This window comes from Diadema antillarum, unplaced genomic scaffold (assembly GCF_040938485.1).
Source record: "Diadema antillarum isolate AM-2024a unplaced genomic scaffold, OU_Dant_1.0 scf00000172, whole genome shotgun sequence".
Lineage (NCBI taxonomy): Eukaryota > Metazoa > Echinodermata > Echinoidea > Diadematoida > Diadematidae > Diadema > Diadema antillarum.
In genome coordinates this window covers 2,024,578-2,043,558 of record NW_027271061.1, presented here as the reverse complement: position 1 = coordinate 2,043,558, position 18,981 = coordinate 2,024,578, and the positions used below count along the sequence as shown (strand labels likewise).

The 18,981-nt window shown below is 39.4% G+C and overlaps 1 protein-coding gene across 1 annotated transcript in view; it reads left to right on the top strand.

Moving 5' to 3' along the window:
* LOC139722800 (RNA-binding protein RO60-like) overlaps positions 1-17,955 on the top strand; it is a 30,372-nt gene extending 12,417 nt beyond the window's left edge. The window contains exons 2-6 of the mRNA XM_071634091.1: positions 4,313-4,909; positions 11,499-11,719; positions 12,789-13,073; positions 13,988-14,224; positions 15,793-17,955. Of these exons, the coding sequence (XP_071490192.1) occupies positions 4,378-4,909; positions 11,499-11,719; positions 12,789-13,073; positions 13,988-14,224; positions 15,793-16,092 (1,575 nt within the window). The 5' untranslated portion in view covers positions 4,313-4,377 and the 3' untranslated portion in view covers positions 16,093-17,955. The remainder of the gene's footprint in view (positions 1-4,312; positions 4,910-11,498; positions 11,720-12,788; positions 13,074-13,987; positions 14,225-15,792) is intronic.
* The last annotated feature ends 1,026 nt before the right edge of the window (positions 17,956-18,981 follow it).

The following is an 18,981-nucleotide window of genomic DNA, read 5'->3' as shown; positions in this document are numbered from 1 at the left end:
CAACACTCAAGATTATCAGAGGTAAGTTTCAAGTCATTAGGCAAAAAGCTCTAATTACAGGTTCTAGTCTGTAATTAAAGACAGACATGACGTGTTACGTATGGGACAGTTACGTATGGGACACTTTGTCCCCCATTTGTTTAGCTTGTGGAGAACCATGTTAATTGGTATTTTGCATAATTATTGAAGTAAAATCAGTTGAAACTACTCAATACTGATCCAGATTGTCAAGGGAACAATATTCCCCAGATATTTACCATCATAATCATACTTAATCATATTTTATAATTTTTATGACCAACCTGAGTATGCATGCCCTTTGTCTCCCATTCGTTTAGTGTGTGGAAGAACCACATTTATGGGTATTTCGCATAATTTTTGAAGTAGAATTTGTTGAAATTACACAAATAATGATCTAGATTGTCAAGGGAATCAATATTATCCAAATATTTACCATCATAATCATATTTAACCATATTCTATATTTTTATGACCAACCTGAGTATGCATGCCCTGTATTTTTTATCAGGATAGTTACTAGTAAAAATTGAATAGTTAAGTGTTTACTTCCATTGATGAAGGGCAGTTTGCCATTCAGTTTCAATAAAAAACAAGAAATATTAATTTTGATAAATGCAATAACTGCTGCGTGGAACCCTAGTGATGGAGTAGATAAACAATATGATGTCTGTCTAGCAATTAGGTTGTTTATATGAGTCCCTCCTCGGTATGTATACCCATGATTTTTGTCGTTGCTACTACTAAAAACTGAATAACTGAGATATCCAGAAACATGGTGTCCTAATAAAATAATTTTTCATTAGGACCACTTCATTTTGCTTTGTATTTGTTTGTTTTTTGATATCTCATCCATTGCAAATTGGATCTTCATCAAATAAACTTTGAATTTCTCTAGTCTTAGAATTGTATGCTCTTTGATAATTCATATAAGGGGCTCCCAATCATCTTGTAAAACATTGAAACTGAATCCCCATTTCTACGAAAACTATACTATCCCTTTAATGCTGATCTTCATTGTGTATTTTGGCATCTCCCCCTCCCACTTTCTGAAAATTGTTTAGTCAAGTACTAGTATTGTTTCAATTCAAAAGTAGCTGCAAAGTTGGGATGCTTTCTGCAGGATGATGAACGATTTGTGTACTGAGAAACCATCCCAGCTAGCTACCTGCATTCACATGCAATATGTATGAGGATGTCCCATACGTAACGCATTTTTCCCATACGTAACATTATTTGATTGCTTGATAGAAAATATATCTTTTACAATTTTTCTTCTTTCTGTGGTATTTAACTTCTTTAAACAATAAATTAGAACTTCCCAGAAGGGCATTCAAATAACCTTAGAAATTTCAGAAAAAACCTAAAAAAATGACCTCAATTTGTTACATATGGGACATCTCATGATAGGACATTAGCTAATTTGCCTAATCATTTGCATAATCCCTAAATTTTCATACCAAGTTAAACTATTTGATGAACTTCTTATGTCCACATATTAATCAAGTATAATTTGCTTTCCTTTGAATAAATATGAATTTTTATAAATGTCCCATACGTAATGCTGTATTTCACATTTATGCAAATGAAGCCCTTGAAATTTGCATAAATTTGCATAATATCATATTTTCCTCCCTGGAAATCAAAACTTCAACTCATAAGCTTTAAAATGATACCAAACATGTCAATATTCATCAAAGATGAAATTTTGCCTTCTGAGGGGACCTTATCTTGGACTTGCCCTGTACTTAGAAAATTTTTGCATTAAGCATGAGCAGAACATCAAACGTAAAGCAGCGTAACAGGAACCTTAAAGGACAAGTTCACCTTCATAAACATAAGGATTGAGAAAATGCAACAATATTAGTAGAACACATCAGTGAAAGTTTGAGGAAAATTGGACAATCGATGCAAAAGTTATTAATTTTTTTAATTTTTGTGTTGGAACCGCTGGATGAGGAGACTACTACAGCTTGTGAGTCATATGCGTACAACTGTATAAAGAAAATATAAAAGAAAATTCAACATATTTTCACTTTTTTCGCATAATAAAAGAGCAATTGACGTGCCTCTTTCTAAAGGCAGGGGGAGTAATATTACCCATAACATTTATCGGTAACGAGTCAGGGGAATGTGTACTTTTTTCAAAAGATGGAATTTTGAGAAATTCTTTTTATATTTTCCTTATATTGTTGTACGCATGTGACATCTAAGTTATTCATACACTGCAGTAGTCTTCTCATCCAGCGGGTACTGCACAAAAACTTCAAAAATTCATAACTTTTGAACGGATTGTCTGATGTTCCTCAAACTTTCAATGATGTGTTCTACTAATATTGCTACATTCTCTCAATCCTTATGTTTATGAAGGTGAACTTGTCCTTTAAAAATACAAACTAGAGAAGCACTCTGAGAGCGCAGACCTCTGCCAAGCATGCAGCTCATTTCCATCACTGATCTTGTTCTTCCATAGAGATATCAGTGATTCCACCCATACGTACTTATAGCATTGTGTGCTGAAAGTCGGCCGATTTCCCAATATAGAAGCCTTTCTTACGTCATAAACCCTCAGTTGCACGACGCGCCTCGCGACGCCCTAGCAGAAACTAGAGCACGCACTTGATTGAGCGCATGCACACCTCAAATACACTTGTACGCGCAGCTTGAACTCCCAAGTTCATTGACCCTACCTGCCAAAATATGAAAAATCCTTCATAAATTCCCCCCAAAATTCTCGGATCACTACCAAATTTAATCGTCTGTTACTTGTATCATTCTAAACCTTTCCTGCAAGTTTCATCCAAATCTGTTAGCTACTTTTGAGTTATTTTGCACACAGACAAACCAACGGTAACAAAAACATAACCTCCTCTCTTGGCAGAGGTAATAAATGTAATTCGCAAAAAAATTGTGCGCTCTGTGCTCGTGATGTGTGCTCTGCGCACATACATATATATCAATTGCACAATTTCCATAACATTCTCACTTTCAGAGCTCCACAGCATGCTAGACTATCGAGTTGTGGACCACCCTGTAATTCATGTCCAATGTAGTCTGCTGTTGTTTCATCTTACATATACCAAATATGTCTTCAGGATGATGATGTTGCTATAATTAATAACAAGTGAAAGGGTGAGTAGTTCATCCTGGCCTTTCTACCTGTAATATGTGACACTCTTTGCAATGCTCTTTATTTCAGCCTTCATTTTAGTCACAATCAAATGTCATCAGTGTGTGATTCATGCAAAACCTAACTGCAACATCCTGTCCCTTCGATCTTTGTCTGTAAATTTGATGCTCAGTTTTCTTCACTGACAAATGTTTGCTGTGGTAGGGTGTGGCAGCAACAGATTGGGCATTTTTTATCAGACCTGTACTTGTACATAGCAAACCATCAGTATTTTTGCTTTGTGTTATCGCACTGCTTTCTTGTTTTGTCAACTGATATACAGCCTCTATACATGCATTATGTATGGCTTTACATTTTACGAACATCCAACTACAATGACAAGTGATCTTCATAGTCAAGTACCAGTACTCAGATCCCTTAGTGGGACAGCATACTGTGGTTGTTTCAAATAGTATACAGCCTGTACCTGCGTACATGTGAAAATGCACAATTTGTACATTTCTACCATTTATAGGAGCATGCATTTGATTATGAGGAAACATTGGGGGTGTAGAGTCAAGGAAATAATTTTTGTTCCAGATATGATGTATTAGTGAAAGGTAAATGACAATCAGACCAATGTTTTGGTGGTTTTTTTGTGTGTGAAAGAGATCAGTCAAACAAAAATATGAATGCAGTCATTGCAAAGTGTATTGCCGTGACGTTATCCTGACATCTCATCCCACTGAATGTTGGCATGCATTCTAATTTTGCGTATATCGTGAGAGCCAAGAATCGTGAAATTCAAATGCACTCAATAGTTCTTGTCTTCACTATATGCAATGAATGTTTGAGGCAACTCGCGAAAAATTTCATGCTGCGAAAAAGGCTGTCGGCTCCAATTCGCGAATATTTCATGCTCCGAAAATATTGCTTTTTACAGTGGCCATTATCTACAATTGTGTAATTTCAATGTTCAGTGCACTATGGCCTATGATGTCTTTCCAGTGTATTCATGTTCACAGCATTTGTACAACTGGTGTATGTTTTCAATAGAAATCCCAGTAAGTAGCAAAATAACAAAGATGCCATGTAATGCTTCATTTGCAGTTTGACCAAATACATTTAATGCCTATACCTTTTAGTATCACTTACGTGTATGCGGTCTTTTCGTTGTTTTCATAGGCACGTAAACTATTCAAGTCTCTAGGTCACCTTACCCCGAGACCTGTTTCGTCACCTTGCGCAAGATGGCGTCCGAAGACGAGACGAACAACGTGGGAGTCAGCTCTGATCTTGTCACCCTCCGGCGCTACCTGTGCATGGGGCAAGAGTCGGGCACGTACTACGTGGTGAACAGGGAACCCAAAGAAGCGCCTGTCCCAGAGTGCACTCAGAAACTCATTGATGATGGAAAGGGGGCGGACATTGTGAAGGAGTTGGTGCGGTTCGCCAAGCCTGGCCATCCTCTGCACAAGGACTCGTTCATGAAGGTGTTGGTGCTCGTGGCTCGGAGTAAGGACACGAAGGCCAAGAAGGCCGTGTACAACGAGCTGGGAAAGCTCTGCCCAACGGCCACAGAACTGTTCCAGTTTGTGGACGGGGTGGAGAAGGGGGGCGAGGGAACGGGGTGGGGTCGGATGCAGAGGAAGGCAATCAGCAAGTGGTACTGTGAGAAGGACGGCCAGGAACTGGCCAGGCTAGTGTCGGGATGCAAGCAGCGGAGTGGCTGGTCACATCGGGATCTCATACGCCTCGCTCACGTGAAGCCGCCTGCAGAAAGTAAGTTTATGGTACATGTATACCCTTTGTTGTTATTTTTTGGCAGATTCTGTGTCTTTTCCATTTGCTCTGTATCTTGGGTGCTATTCACCTCACACTACGCTTACAGACTGTATGCGCTACAGTACAGTAGCTTGTTTCATTCTGGTCACATGCAACACAAGCCCACGACATTTGCAGTTGTACCAGGGGTAGGTACTTTCGTATTTTTGGGATGTGGCAAAGTATTGCATCCTCTGAATTTAAGTTGCATTTTATGTATAACAGGTATGAGTACATGTACTGTAAGTGATGGAGTTTTGTTTTGTTTTGTCTTGTTTTGTTTGTTTGTGTGTGTGTTCTTGATGTGTGTGGAATGTGTTTTCTCATGTTCTTGTTTCTGATGTGAGTTGCTGATGATCTCATGAAAGTGGGTTTCATACACGAAGTCCTGTATTTGAGCTCAGCTCCAAGACAGCAAACACGCTTCATGACTGCTGCTCCCAATCTATTGACACATATATATTTTTTTTCTGTAAAATTCCTGTAGGAATGCTTTCTAATTTCTGTAGCTCGTTGTTTGGAACATTGGCTTATAATTCTCAGTCAATATTCATTGTTTTGTGCTTTTAGGCAGGAGAAGGGGAAAGAAGGAATAAATGAGGAAACAACATGGCAGTCAGTTTTTCCACAAAGCCAGCATGTAATTGCTGCAACATTGCGTATTACAGTAGATACACTGTAGTTTTGTACAATGCCAGGGCTTCCAACACTGGAAACTAGTTGAGAGTGAGACTCCCATAGGCCAATGCTATAATTTAGGAGTCAAAATGAGTGAGATCAATAGAAATGCATGCAAATGAAATAAAGTTTTAGAGTGAGAAAGGACCAAAATGCGTGAGTCTCACGCTCAATGCGTGAGAGTTGGCAGCCCTGCAATACATGACACAGTGTTGTGACTTACAACGTACAAGGCCTGAAATGTGTATTATGCACTGTTCATTGTACAGTAGTAGGCATACAAGTGCCCAAAATCACAGTAGGAGTGTGGCCAAGCAATTTCAGATTAATAGATTATATCAAAATGAGGTAAAGGAGAAGAAGAAAAAAATCTCTTGAAATATTTTATTTCAGTAACAAACCCCTACAAAAAAGTATGATTGTTTTGCTTTTTTCTGTAGGATTTGAAGTTTTTCCATAGTACGTTGTGTATAATGACTTGTGCGCACTGTACACTTGCACACAAATGTAAACAACATGTGCATGTCATAGACATTGTCAATCTCAAGTATGTACCAACTTCTGTTATTAACATACGGTATGACAAATATTTACGCTACAGTATAGGTGCAGACCAATAAATTCTGCTCACATGTGATGTACATGTACAACTTACATGTACCTGTATACATGTGCATATCATGCATAGAACTTCTGAAGGTGATATGCTCAGGGTGAATGCAGAAAGGGCAGTCACTTTTCCCAGTGAATGGCTGGACTATCAGTTATTGGATGATTTCCAACAGTAGTGCAATGTGAACCCTGAATGGGAGAGGTACACTACGTTTATGGATCATAAAAGTAGGGAATGACTGATTTTATGTCCTTACTTTGTCCGTATAGTTTATTACATGTAAATAGGTCATATGATATAGATAACATGATTTCTGGGGATGCATTAGTTTTATTTCTGTTTATAAATCCAATTTTATAAATCATATTTTTTTAGTTTATCTGCCCATGAGAGGGTGTACTGCATTTGTATAATTTACTCTAAATGTTTGCATAATTTATTTTCTATTTAGGTAGTTATTGTCTGTTCATTTTTTCCCCCATTTCAGTTTGGCCCTTGCTGTCGTTAATCTACACAATATGAGATCATGACACATTTTAATGTACATACTAGTGTAAGAGATCTGGAGCTGGCTACAAACAGAGCAAAGCAGAGTGTTCTAAATCTGCTTGCACTCTTTGTTGAGGCAAGGAAGTGCACCTGTTGGGCGAGTGATATGAGTGGACATTTGGCCTGTAAGTTTAGTATGGAATCCTCCCTCTGAATGCTTGGGTTCCAGGGTATGGTGGGATAAACAGTTTTGTTTGAATGACCCTCAAGGGGTGAGATATGAGTTAATTTCAGACTCCACTCCAATGGAAAGGATTCAAGGGTTGATGATGATCTAGATGATGATGATGGTGATGATGATGATGGGGAGGATGTGATGATGGTATTAAATGATGATGATAATGTGGGTGATGTTGATGATCCGAAGACCCCAAATTTGGTGGTGATGTACTGTACACTGTATGGATGTGAACAATGGTGCTCATGTACATGTTGAAATACAGAAAGTGTAAAACAAGGTTTCATCCCACATACCAGTACAGTGTACATTACAGCTGGTGTACAAATGTACAATGTAAGTGTACAGTATGTAGTGTATGTGTACAACATGTATCCTCAGAGTAGCTCAGATGTTCTATCAGAAAAGGGGAAGGGGACTGCAATGCTCACGAGCCCAAATAGGAGCTCTACTGCCATAAAGGGCATGTCAGTTATGATTTGGTGCACTGTGCATTGCACCTGTACAGTATGTGGTGTATAGACCTGTAGTTTTGCACCTTTATAAGGCAGTGAGGGACTCCATGTCGGTACTGTAGAGAATGACGATTGTATCAATGCATAATTGTCTACACTATACAGATCCTATTTTTGGGAGTGAGAATAGTGGCCACAGGAAATCTGGACTGAGATGTTTCCCTCATTCATTTGATTGCACGTACAGTAGGATTCCCAGCACTGACCCTGTACAGGTACAAATCACACATGTACATGTACATCGTACAATAATACATGTATAGAGATACATTGTACATGTGGAAAAACTGTACTTGAGTACCTTACAATGTGTATATCTCACCAGTGATGTGAGTCATCTCATGTTTACAGAAATGTTTATAAAGCCAGATCAAAAGTCCAGTTCACTTTTATGGTGTATTCAAATTTGTAGAAGTGCCCCACCCCCGTACTTATGTACTTCCCACGCCCACTTTTCAATGAAATACAAGTTACAGCTGTATTAATAGTCTTTTCATTGCCTACCAGTACTAGTGTACATACCATGTGGTACCCACATTTCAGTACCTACAGTTGTAAAAACCAATTTGCATGCATTAGGTATTTTGTACGTACATGTATGTATGTCAGTGCCAGGCAAGCCTGAGGCAAGGTCTCTCATTGTGAGGAACTTCTCTCCACCCATCAAATGTACTGAAAATGTAGTGAACATACTCTGTACATGTTATGTTTTGGTGACTGAGCTCAAACATGCTGTGAAGACTTTGGAATGATGCCTACTCTGTGTAAGAGCTAGCAGTCTATTGTGTGTGTCTGCTTGGACCATTTCTATTACTCGAGGCTCCATCTTATTACGAGATGTGCATGGGATGGGGGAAGCCCTCCATGAACTCACAAGAGGGTCACACACGTGTGGCAAAGATTTCTCCGTGCCCGTCACGGCAGACGGCTTCATTATGCGTCCCGTCATCGGTGGAATGCGGTAGCCCGTGCAACACAAACGGGCGCGGCACGTCGGACATGATTTCCTCTTCAGGGTCCACTGTCTGACTCCTTTCCCCCCTTTGCCTGAACGGGCTGGGGACGACCTCTGTATATCTAAACACCTTGGCCATCCCTCTCCAACATAGTCCACATTCCTCCATCTTCAAGAGATGTGGAATTGAGGGGTGGTACAGGAAGGGAAAGAGGGGAAGTTTGGGGGGGGGGGGGGAGGGAGGAGGATGGAGGATGGGCCGGAGATGGAGAACATTCTGGTTGCCACAGCGGCCGGCAATTTGAATGTCATCAGCTGTTATGAGGTCATCATATGACATTTTCATGCAGCTTACACATTTATGTACCAACATACGTTGTTAGCACCCATGTTTGAATACATTGCCTTTTCATATTCAAAAATGACAACTCTTAATATCAGTTGACAGTAAATCTCTCATTTGCCCTCATCTCATCTGTCCCATTTCGTGTAAAATTCTCATTTGTGGCCAAAAAATTGAATTCCCTGCATCCAATAAAGAGATCAATGCAATGCAAATAGATAAATAGATAAATGAATAAATACATTTGTAAATGAATCTAGATATTACTACATTGTACATGTAAGTACAAAAACGTGTAAGTGAGTGAATGAATGAATGAATAAATAAATGAATAAGTAAATAAATACAGTAATAATTCAATACGTTTAAAAAAAAGATACTGACATGCAGTGTGTTTTGTTTTTATGTTTTTGATCTCTTTAAATTCTTCTGTTATGTTCAGTGATTATTACCAGTGAACATTTCTTTTGTTTTATGGAAACATCTTCATACATGTTTACATTATATACGGAGGGTGCATATAAAAGCATGGCATTTATTTTTGAATGTACATGTATTACATTGAAGGTAGAATATTTCAAGTACAGAAAGAAATTTTCATGACATGATCCTTTTGTATTTATCCCACCCATTCATCAATTCAACATAATTTGTATTGGGTTTGTATGTTGTACTGTACATGTACAAATGTACATAATGTACATGATGTCAAAGTGCATTTTTATTGTTTATTGTGTCATCACAGATTTTGTTGCTTGCACATTGCAGCAATCTTGGTACATAAATACATTGTACAAGTATAGTACAATACAATGTATGTGCACATGTAATACAGTACATTTTGTACAAGATGGCAGTGGGTGGTAAAGGTTACTACATTGTATTTGTCAAAGGTCAAGGCAAGACATGTGTAGAAATTACCTTGAGACTGAGAGAGAGAGAGAGTGCCACTACAACTCACAGACCGTCGAACAGAAGCTCTTCTTCATGTCCAAGTGAGATACACTTGTACATGTACAATTGTGCAGAATAATGTACAAAACTGTGTTCTGTCATCAAAGGGATTATTGGGCATATATGTACATTATTAGAGTCTCAGTGTTTGACGCAATTCGGGCATTTGACATGCTCTCACAATGATAGCTGGCGATTTCTTGATCTACCAAGAGAAAGAAATCTGTGTCAGCCTTGCAAATACTGCTCCATTGGCCTGTTTTTCATACCGGAGTGTGGGGGTGTGTGCTCTCATTGCTGCTGGTATTGTCAAATGTCAGTGTACCATGAATGCATGATATTATGAACAGTGTGTTTTACCACTTGTCTCGAGTGTGTTGTTGACAGTTAACCGAGTGTGGAACAAGATGTGATAACATGCTCAAAATGGCTGTTTTTTGTGAGAGTACAACTGTTCAGTATGATGGATTACAAGTATTTCATACAGTCGTTTGTACAATTTGTACATGTAAGCATTGTGCATTTCCAGTTACAAGTGTGTACACATGTACATTTTAATATTTGTCAATTTTGTGAAGTAGTTGTACCTGGACAGTGGTGATGTGTGATTCTGTTGAAACATGTCTTTCTCTGTAATACATTTACAACTTGTAGATGAAACATGTGGGAATAATTTTGACTTGTACAATGTACTGTACATGTATGAGGGCTATCAGTTTTTCATATGAACACATTTTGTCTGTGGTTTAGTCCGGTTGAGGAACTATGCATCTATAGGGTAAAAGTACAAACAAAACCATGCTACTATAAGTGATGATCTTGACGTTTGGACAGGAGATGGTAAAATGCAAATTTTGTTGATCTTTTTCTAACAAAATATTAAACTTAAATTCATCTTTTCAGTCACCTTGTTCTGTATCATTCTTACCTCGAGAGTCTATGAATGTGCCTGGATAACACACAGGCAGGCCACATGCATACAAGTGGTAATTGATGTCACTTTATTGCTCACAAGTCTTAAGCATGTACAGTGTAACCATATGTTGTCTCATGTTATAAACTTGAGCTCTCATTGCTAAATACAGTGAGGTACAAGTGTGCAAAAACAGTCAGTAGTACCATCAACATGAAAAGCACCGTCTGACAATGATTTGCATGGTGACAAGAAATCCGAAAATGGAATAAGGTTCCTTATTCTGGAGATTTGCTGTTCCAAGGGCTTGTTAATCCGAATATGAAATACGTTTTTTCATTCTCAAGGTTTGTTAATCTGAAATGAAACAAGGTTCTTTAATCTATAATGAAACAAGGTTCTTTATTCCAAAAATGGAAAAAAAAAAGAAAAGGAAAAGATTCGTCAATCTGAAAACAAAATATGTTCATAATTCCAAAGGTTCATTCAATACACCTTTTCATTTTCAGGTTAATGAACCTTTGGAATAACAAACCTTATTTCATTTTCGTATTAATGGACCTTCAGAAAAACGAACATCATTTCATATTCAGATTATTATCCACGAACCTTTGGAATAACAAATCTTCGGAATAATGCCACAAATGTTTTGATTGTTGAACCTTTTTTTTTCCACTTTTGGACTAACAACCCTCTAGGTACATACGGAATTTGTTTGTTTCAGAATAACAAACCTTGGGAATGACAAAATAACCATTATTTCATTTTCAGTTCAACAAACCTTTGGAACGATGTAGATCACCTGATTTGCATATTTTAAGTGTCAACTTTTCTTCCCCACGCACATAGATGCTGGCAGCGCCCTCGTCCTGAAGTACATCATACGGGGACTGAAGGCGATAGACGAGAGCGTCGATGTCACGGCGGACGGCACCAAGGCAATCTACGACTTCCTCAAGGATGTAGACGGCCTGAAAAAGGAAGAAGACTTCCAGCGAGTGGCCGGCCTGGCGGAGAAACACAAGCTCTGTCCTGAGCACCTTCCTACCAAGAGTCTTAAATCCAGAGAAGTACGTATTGGGCACGATGCTGATAAAATCTCATTCCCTTGGGATGTCTGCAAAGTAAAATATTGACTCGACAACCATGCAGTATGAAGAATTTCTTTGAGGCCAACTTTTTGGGCCACCAACTGAAGCTTTTAATTATGATGGTATTCACCTGTACATGTATATTAGTCAGAGCATAGCCTACATGCATACAGAAAAGGTGTATCGATGCTGGTATTGCTGGACCCAAATACTCCAAATGAACAAGTTTTCATGAGTTTTCATGAGTTTTTACATTCTAGTCTTCTTTTAGAAAACTGGGGGGGGGGGGGCCTTGATTTTGACCAAAGTTATAGCAGAAATTCTTTATAGAGGAAGGGATACCATAGTTTGTCCCAGTGGCAGTGCTGTTCTGGTGGGTGGGCAGGAGCAGGATCCAAATACCTGTAATTTGCTTATTTGCACAATTTCTCACATTTTCGATTTTTTGACAATTGTGGGCTGAAATTTGGCCAGACTTGGCAGGAATCATAAAATGCAGGGGGGGGGGGGGGGGGGGGGGGGGGGGGGGGAGGTGGGGTGGGCAAAGATCATGCAATCTGTATAGATGGTGGTTGTGGTGCCATGTCCCAATGGGGGGGGGGGGGGGGGAATGCTCCTAGGATGGGGCACCAAATACCCCAAATTATGAGGGTGTTGCCACAGGGGCATGCAGTAAATCACAAGATTTTTTTTCTCGCAAGTGGAGCACCATGGAGGCAAAGTGCAATGTTCAGGTGACCAACTAGACTCATAGGTTTCCTCTCTGATCTTGTGGTAGTACTGTAAAAGTGGTTTCTTTCGCGTACAGAAACTTTCGCGGTTTCCATCGGTGCCGACTTTATCGCGTGTGTTTAAATTCGCGGTCGGTAATGATAGCATTGTAACAAGCGACGAGTTCAAAACATTTTCGCGTGATGTTAAATTCTTGGTTCAACCTCAAAGCGCGAAAAGCGGGAAAATAAAACCACCGCGAAAGAAACCACTTTTACAGTACCAAGAAAATCAATCTTTGACAAACCTAATTCCATTCTCCCTTTTTCTTCTGTAGGTGTGGGGAGCCCTTCTCCCACACGTCCCCTTACAGAGTATCCTGGCCAACATTGTCAAGCTGGCTGCCATGGGTACCTTCAAGCCCAAGAGCGCCGAGGCTGAAGTGGTGTGCCGGCGCCTGCAGAGCACCGAGGAGCTGAGGGGGGCGCGGTTGCACCCCTTCAGCTTCCTGATGGCTCTCAGGGTGTACCGCTCCAAGAAGGTGGAGAAGACAAAGCTACACTGGGAGATCAACAAGGAGCTGATGAAGGCACTGACAGAAGCTTACTACAAGGCGTTTGAGGTCAGAAGCAAAGAAATGTGAAACATATGAAAACTATTCAAATTCATGAAATTCTTCTGTCGAGATGTTTCATTGCAACCGATTGACAAATTGCCCTACATCGACGTAAATAAACACTGAATTGATCAGTGTTTTTAGTAGTAGCCATGATAAAAAATCATGGGCGTACATACTACGAATCCTGCTCGAGTATGTACGCCCATGATTTTTTATCATGGCTACTACTAAAAACACTGATCAATTCAGTGTTTATTTACATTGATGTAGGGCAATTTGTCAATCAGTTGCACATGGAAACTATGTTTAATTGTTAACTGTTTTGTGTCCAGAGTTGATAACCTGAAAAGATGGTTTGGGGAGGGAATAAACAAGCATAATTGTGTGTGATACTGTGAATGATAGCTTCTGTATATTCCCCTGTAATCATGTACAGTGGACTGCCGTTATAACAAAGTCCTCGGGACCGGCGGTTTTCTTTCGTTATATCAAAATTTCGTTATATCCAAACAAATAAACAATGAAATACATAGAGTGGATAACGTTGCGGCCTGAATTTTTGCTTCTTTGTTCGTTATAACAAGACTGCACTGTATGTGTGCTCCCATAAGCTGGAAAAAAAATTTAATTGAGGAGACGAAATCTTGTTGAGGATTATATGTCTTTGTATACCACCAACAGGGATATGAGGTTAACTCACAAGTGATGAGTAATAAGGCAGTTGCAATTTTTTTTGAAAATGTAGGGATAGAAGAGCAAAAATTTTCCATATAGTCATTGCAATGCCCTAATTTTGGTGACTTACGTTTTGATTTTTTTTTAAAAAGGTAAGGGAAAGGCAGTGTGCAGTATGACATCTTTTGCTTGTACTGTAACTACTGTAGTCAAGCCCAGTGTTGACCTTTGACCCTCTACAGGCTGCAGACAAGACAGGCAAGAGATTCCTGCTAGCTGTGGATGTCAGTTCCTCCATGGCGCTGAGTGGCGTGAACGGGACGAGGAACATCGCGGCGCGGGAGGCCGCGGCCACGATAGCGCTGATGATTGCCAAGAAAGAGGAGGGCGGCCGCGTGATGGGCTTCACGTCTGAACTGACGGAGATCCCCATCACGGCCGGCATGAAGCTGGAGGATGCTGTGAAAAAGATGGGAGAGGTGCATTTATTGCTCAGCTTGTTTCTTTCAAAGAGCTTTCACACCGTACCTGCGTAGAGTTGCGTAGTGATGCGTACCAACTACATTGAAATAGGCTGTGTACCCATGAAAAAAATTTTGACAGAAGTAAGTTTTGCAAGAATGAGAAAAGATGTATAAAGGTCAATCCTTGGACCCTTCTTCAAAGGTTTTTTCATCGGACTGGCATAGGGTAGAGTATTGTTATGTAGGCATTGCCGCACCCTAATGTAGTGTTGCGCACCTTGTGTAGGCACGGTGTACAGTAGCGTAGTTGTTGCATAGAGTAGCATATAGACTGCATATTTTTATGTGTCCTGTGCTCCATGCTGAGAGTATGCATTAAGAATTTCATGTACTATGCATACCCCTTTTCTTCACTTGGTGTATTATTACATAGGCAGATGTAAGCACAGTGTAGGGTAGTGTAACCTGTGCATAAATGGTACGCAACACTTTGCTGCTACCCTATGCAATCTCGGTGTCAAAGCCCTGTAGGCCAGGCTATTCAGATAGATAATGGGGGGGGGGGGGCCTCCAGATCTCAGTCTTTGACCACATGATTGCAACAAAATTCGGCACACACATTGCCTGCGATGCAATCCACAAAACTGTAGAGTTGAAAGGCACTTTGTCAATCAGTTGCAGTGCTCACATTCCAATATATATATATATTTACATATTCTTATTTTATCTTTTATTTTTCACCATATCACTTTACAAAACTGTAAATGCTGTAAATGGTTGTACTAAGATTTGCTCGTTTTTGTTTTTCGTATAGCAGAGGACATTAAGAGTTAATTTCAGTCCAGCTCAGAAACTTGTTGGCTCAAGGGTTTCATAGACTTTCAACTTCTGGAAATGTAGCATTTGACACAGGGGCACCAGTTCATGGAATTTTCTACTGGAATCAAGCAATTTGACCATTGTTAGATTGATGTCACAAACTGCTGTATTTTGATTGAACAATCAACTCCTGCAAGTTACTTGAACGGACATCTTGAACGCTTTTTTGTTGTTGTAATCAACATGATTAGATTGACTGCATGGTGGTATGCCTACCAAGAAATGATGATTATTGTTGAATCAGATGTTATAGAATATTCTAATGTAATCAGTATGAAAGGGATGGTATAGTATTGGTTGAGATGAGGATGCAGCTTTTAACTATTTGCTAGATACTTTGAAAACCATTCTATGAAATGTTAAAGAGCATGCAATTTCAAGAGGAATTCAAAATTTATTCAATGAAAATCAGATTTGTAATGGCTGAGATTTCCAAAACCAAAGTAAAACAGAGTGGTCCTAAGGACCCACCTTTTATTAGAATCGCTTTGTTTTGGATATCTCGGCCATTTCAAAACCGATTTTCAGCAAACAAACTTTGAATTCCTCTTGGAATTATGTGCTCTTTCATATATGACATAAGAGGTTTCTCATCTCACAAAATAAGTTAAAAACCTGAAGCCCCATCTCAACCAAAACTTTGCCATCCCTTTGATTTAGAAGACTTGTTTTTATTTTTTTGGTTTTTTTTATTTTGTACACAGCTGTCTATGGGCCAGACCGACTTTGCCCAGCCCATGCTGTGGGCCGCCAAGAACAAGGTAGCCGTGGACCACTTCATCATGTGCACGGACTGCGAGACGTATAACGGGGACGTGTCGGCGGCAGACGCCCTCGCGCAGTACCGCGAGGCCATGAAGATCGACGCCAAGGTTGCCATCGTGGCCATGACGTCCAACAACTTCTCGATGGCCGCGGCCGGCGACATTCGGATGTTGGACATCGCAGGGTTCAACGGCACTGCCGCTGGCATCTTACAAAGCATGGCGCAGGACTTCCAATGATGATGTCCGCGTCATCGTTAATATATCAATATTTATTGTCATATATATGAATTGAGTGTCGAATCGCAATTACAGTGAGAGCAAAGAGATGGATGCAAGGCCTATTTCCTCGAGGATAAAAGAGAGCGCATGAGAGATAGGGAGAGAGCGATAGAGATTGAGAGAGGAAGATGGAAATGGAGAGAGAGAGAGATAGAGATGGAGAGATAAATATAGAGATGGAGAGAGAGAGATGGATAGAGAGAGAGAAATAGAGAGACAGAGGAAGTGAGTGAAAAACTGGGATGAAAGGAGAGCAAGACAAATGTAGCAAACTCCACAGCAGGCATTACTGAAAAGTTTTTTGGCAACATTCTGAAATTGCACTTTCAATGGTGTCAAATGTTTGAAAAAGAAGACAAAAATTATCCCTCTCCTCGTATTTTTTACTGTAGTGTACAGTGCAGGGAAAAGAAAGGTTTTTTTTGTTTTTTGTTTTTTCAATGGGGTGCAAGTCACTGCAAGTCTTGATACTGTAAAAGTGGATATTTTCGTGCGAGTAATTTTTCACGCTTGGCCAGGTGAGATGAATTTTTTTATTTTGCGGAATCGGGACATTGATTACTGGAACATATGGCATGAAAAAAATATTAGCGTGCTTTTATTTTTGCGCAAGCATCCAGTTGCACGAAATGTGCAAAAATGTCCACACAAAAAATTTCCACTGTGACAGTAGTTGTGACGCGGAATATCTTCGAGTAAACTGTTTGAGGGTAGGAAAACCATTGTTAAGGGAACATGAAGGCACTGGATGATCCTTGCGACATATTAACATCACTACACATTCAGGGGGCCAGGGCAATATTTGTCAGGGAAAATGAGGGAAGCTACAATGTGTATGATGATACTTCCGATTCAGTATTTGCTACACCCGAGCAGCGATGTATTCCGACAAATATTGCCACTTTCTCCACTGTAGCGTGTTTCATGCGTTTGATGCACCAATTCCCCTGATATTTGTTGCAAGTTTCAAAGCTACTACTTATAGCCTTCCGTTTCATCCAATACTTAAACTTTCTCCCAGCGATACAAGAAGGGGACCATACAGTTCCATCTCATGTTTGTTTGTTTGTTTTTGTTTTGTTTTGAACAATTGGATAATCTTTGGAAATCTTTTTAGAAAATGTAAGCAGAGTAAAGGGGAAATTGTGATGCATATGTTGCGAATCATTATTTTTTCATTTTTATAGGACATGAAAGGAAAAAAAGTACTGCTTCATTTCATAATGCAAATGTTTAGTGAGTTTGCAAGAGTACATGCCCATGAAGCAGTATGGGTATGTTTTTTTTTCTTCATTTAGTTTACAAGTACTTTTTCTTTTTTTAATCAGGATATCTTCATGTGCTTTGTAGAATCCCACCAGAACATCTTGAGATATGTATTTTTGTTTTCCATGAAGGAGGAAATACCGGTATGTGAATGGAATGTAAAAGCTTCTTGAGGGTATCCAGCGAAGAGTAAAATTGAAAGTCATGACCAGCTGATGTTGCTGAGATATTTAAGTTAATGCTGCAATGTAATTAAAGTCTGTAAGCTGTAGTAATGGTCAGATTTCAATCCTTCTTTTTGTCGAATTTTCCTATTTAAAGACCTGTGTTATTCTACCAAGTATAGCTATGTTATAGTTTCAGCCCGACATGGGTGAATATGTTTTAGCTATTTGTATGGAGTATAATGCTATTCTTGCTGTAAAAATACTTCAAGGTGAATCTTAATTCTCTTCCCACAAGAATCGTGGTTCTCACCACTTGCCCAAACTGCTTACCCTGGTCCTGTGAATTCCATCTTAAATGGAAAGTGAGGTACTTAATGTGGCATGAAAAAGGAAGACCAAAAACTAGCCTAAGATTAACGAAGACAGTGTTCAAAGTTCGTATATTGCTGACTTCATTAAAATTCCAGTTTCTTTATTCCCATCTGGGCTTTTATTCCCCACCTAGGAGTATTTCAACACATAATTAACACCTTGTAAAGTATTTGTATGAGTATTTGTGATGATTTAAATGTGCCTGATGATGACATGACAGATTGGCTGCATGAACAGCAGGCATCAGTACCAACTTGAGTTTAAGAGTAAATATCATATTTTTGTGGGGAAATATCTCGGGAAAAAAAATGGAATGCAGTTTGAGCAGGAAAAATGTCAACAGTGGATCCTGTTTTTCCACACCTCACCTGGTTTGGGAAAGTTTGAAAAGTAAGTGTAGATCTTGTGCTTAATGCCAATATGTTGTGTACTTGTTTGCCCCCCCCCCCCCTTTTTTTTTAAAACTTTTGTTTCTACCTCTTATGTGTGCGCAACTCTTGTATAGAACTTGCTGTGTTCTATCTGAAAAAAACAAAAACAAACCAATAGTGCTATGAGACTTTGGGTAAAGCTTTGGGAAAGGACCAGATTGAGTATTGCACAAACTATTTTTTTCCCCCTTCAATGCCATATGAAATACTGTATACGCGGTTATTTTCGCGAGGGTTTAATTTTCGCGAATTTCGCGAATTGCAGTTGGGTCGCGAATTTAGCAACACAAGAAATTGTCTCCATGCGCTTTGTTGATAGAGCATTAACGTAAGCGTCGGCGTCAATTCGCGAAAACAACACCTCGCGAAAATGTCTATGACCTCGTCATTCGCGAAAATATCTGTACGCGAAAATAACGGCGTATACAGTAGAAGCCTGTGTGTCATGTAAAAAAGTCATGTTTCATGTTTGCAAAAATCACCCATGACAAGAATTGATGCCACGACATAGCTTAGTTATTATCATTATTCTCCTGTAAGCTTGACGGACTGGTTAATTTTTCATAATTATAGGTATATTTGACTACTCACTGATGGAAAATGTTTGCAAC